The 2,613-nt window shown below is 47.3% G+C and overlaps 1 protein-coding gene across 2 annotated transcripts in view; it reads right to left on the bottom strand.

The window, feature by feature from the left end:
• Positions 1 to 510: 510 nt before the first annotated feature.
• The window catches only part of CMTM7 (CKLF like MARVEL transmembrane domain containing 7), a 58,795-nt gene continuing 56,692 nt past the window's right edge, over positions 511 to 2,613 (bottom strand). For both annotated transcript variants that reach the window (XM_069088575.1, XM_069088574.1), the window contains 2 exons: positions 2,194 to 2,275; positions 511 to 1,134 (listed from right to left, as the gene is read on the bottom strand). In XM_069088575.1, the coding sequence (XP_068944676.1) occupies positions 1,121 to 1,134; positions 2,194 to 2,275 (96 nt within the window). In that variant the 3' untranslated portion in view covers positions 511 to 1,120. The remainder of the gene's footprint in view (positions 1,135 to 2,193; positions 2,276 to 2,613) is intronic.

Here is a 2,613-nt window from a genome sequence, read left to right as displayed (position 1 = left end):
ACATTGGTGTATAGCCCAGAGAATCCCAGAGTGTGAAATGGAAGGGACCTCAGTGGCCATCTATCTAGTCCAAATTTTGGAAGGAACTCCCGCTATAATGTGCATGACAAATGGCTGCCAACCTTTAGCTGAAGACCTCCAAAGATGGCGCACCAGATGCCCACATGGGAAACTAGATGAATTGGAACCCTCTGGCAGACACTTACCAGGTGACCCTGGGCAAGTCACTGACTTTGCTCATCCTACTTTCCTCGCCTATAAGATAAGGATGGCATCATTTCCCTCATTAGGCTAAGTAAAGTGCTTAGCAAACCTCAAAGCACCATGTAAATGTTAGCGACAGGATGACGTGACCAGGCATGTACGTTGGTCCTAAACCCAGAGCAGGCAGTGACTTCCCCCCGAGAAGTTACAGCCCTCCGCAGGGGCGGTGTAAGAAAGATCTCTTCCCATGCAAGCCGAGTTTAGTGGCAGCAAAAGGCAAGGACGATGAAATGAGGCTGGGGTCGCTTTCCAGGTTGTACAGGGTTTATCTGGGTGGATCTCGCTTTAAGCAAGCTAAACATCACCAAGGTGGGATTTACAAAAGCAGATAAATTAGGGATGTAGGGGCTGGTGTTTTACAAAAGGATTTACATAATGTTCCTTAGGTCCAGAGTGAAATGAAGACAGCGCTAGACAGGGACTCAGTTATACAGTCCTGTTTCTATGAAATGGGAGATCCAGGACTAAAGAGGTTTCTCCGACAGAACGAGGCAATGGGCTACTTGAGGCATGGCTTCCCTTCCTGTCCCATCCAGTCCAGTTTGTCCCATCCCATCCAGTCCATCTCATCCTACTCCTAAGAAGAGGCAGGCTGTTGCAAGGAAAGCTAGAGTAAGAGTCTTGGGAATGCCATCTTCAGAGCAGAACTCCAGGAAGGGGCTGGGGGAACCCTCAGGAGGCCTCTCCATCCTTCTGGGCAGTACTTTGGCACCAAAAACTTTGCTTCAAAAGCCTCTCTTCGTCCCACCACCACCAGGTGGGCCTTCTGGCTGGCATCCCCTCTCAGCCGCACGTCCCCTTCGGCCCCACGGGGGCTCTTTCTACCAGGGGGTACGAGGCATTACGAGTGACGCCATCACACAGCTGCAGCTGGGGAAGAAGAGAGAGGGTCAGGTCAGATGACTGTCCACTGGTGACACCCATGTGTAATCTGCATCAGCGGAGGGAGGGCCCACACCAGTGACAGCACAGCTCCATGAAATAATCGGAGAGTTAATATTATTATCCTCATTACACAAAGGGGCAATGTAATATGGTGAAAAGAATGCTGGGCTTGGAATCAAAAGACATAGTGTTTTTAAAGTCCCAACTATCATACTTACAAGCTGTGGGTCTGTCATGAAACCTCTCTGAATCTCAGTTTACTCTCCTATAAAATGGGGATAATGATTCCTAAACTCTCTACCTCCTTATGACTGTTTTCAGAAAAGTGGTTTTGGTAAATTGTAAAGTGTGCTATGGCAATATCAGCTGCTGGTCTCACATTATTGTCCTTGGTATTGATCCCTACTCTTTAACCCCTTAATCCTCGACCTCTAAAGTTTATGACCAGTAGGGGAAAAATCTATTCACTGTGCTGAGACCTTCTAAGCCATTAAAAATTCTCTTCTTTGCAGAGGTGGGAGATGATGGGTGTGCAGTACCGCATACACTGTTAATGTGTTAGTTTTTAATTTCTTTTATTCTGATGAAGAAAGGCTTATGGTAGAGGGGAGAGGGAAAGGACATCTCTGGAAGTGAGAGTAATGTAAAAAACAGCATCAATTGACATTTAGAAAAAAAACATAAAAAAATGACAAATTTTTTAAAGGATTCTTAAATTCACTTGAAATTTTTGGAAGCAGCTTTTTGGTAACCCCCCACTCCTCCCAGACTCCAGCTCAACAAAAGAAGCCAATGCCCAAACACAGGGTCTCTTGGGGGAGGAAAGAGGGCAAGCAGGGGGGCAGAGACAAAAATGCTTCAGTCCTTTCCTTCTGCCATTCACAACTCAAATACTTCTGAGCTCATGCTGAGCTGGAGGGTCGGCCTCCCCTCCCATAGCCTAATTCCTGCTGACTTCTTCCTTCCTCGAGGAATGAGCTATCCCCACAGTGCAGGGAAATTTTCAGCAAATTCTTTTGTGTCAAGAAGTGGGCATTCACTTACCTGTGGCCTGGGTTATACACGAGATCTTGTAGGATAACCAGATGCTCACCATGCACAGGAAAGTAGCCAGGAAACCAAAGACCTGTGGAGGAAAAGAAAGGCAAGGTCATTCATCCTCAGCTGGGATGCTGATGAGCTTCATGCTGGTCCACATGCTGGCTTTATCACCCTAATGGACACCGCCTTTCTCCTGGTTCTAGGCTGTGTGGAAACGGTCAAGAGGACCCCAGGATAAATCCTGTCTCTGTCACTTACTATGAGGTGACCTTGGGCAGACTTTAGCTTGCTGGCCTCAGTCTCCTTAGCTATAATAGGGGAAGCTGGGACTACATGGCCCAAGAGGTTCCTTCATGCTCTAAATCTAGAAACCTCCGTGTGTGTGTGTGTGTGTGTGTGTGTGTGTGTGTGTGTGTGTGTGTG

Source organism: Petaurus breviceps, unplaced genomic scaffold (assembly GCF_028583685.1).
Source record: "Petaurus breviceps papuanus isolate PSGF00001 unplaced genomic scaffold, PetGlider_PUasm1.0 185, whole genome shotgun sequence".
Classification (NCBI taxonomy): Eukaryota; Metazoa; Chordata; class Mammalia; order Diprotodontia; family Petauridae; genus Petaurus; species Petaurus breviceps.
The sequence above is the reverse complement of the archived record's forward strand: the minus strand, read 5'-3'. Positions and strand labels throughout refer to the sequence as shown.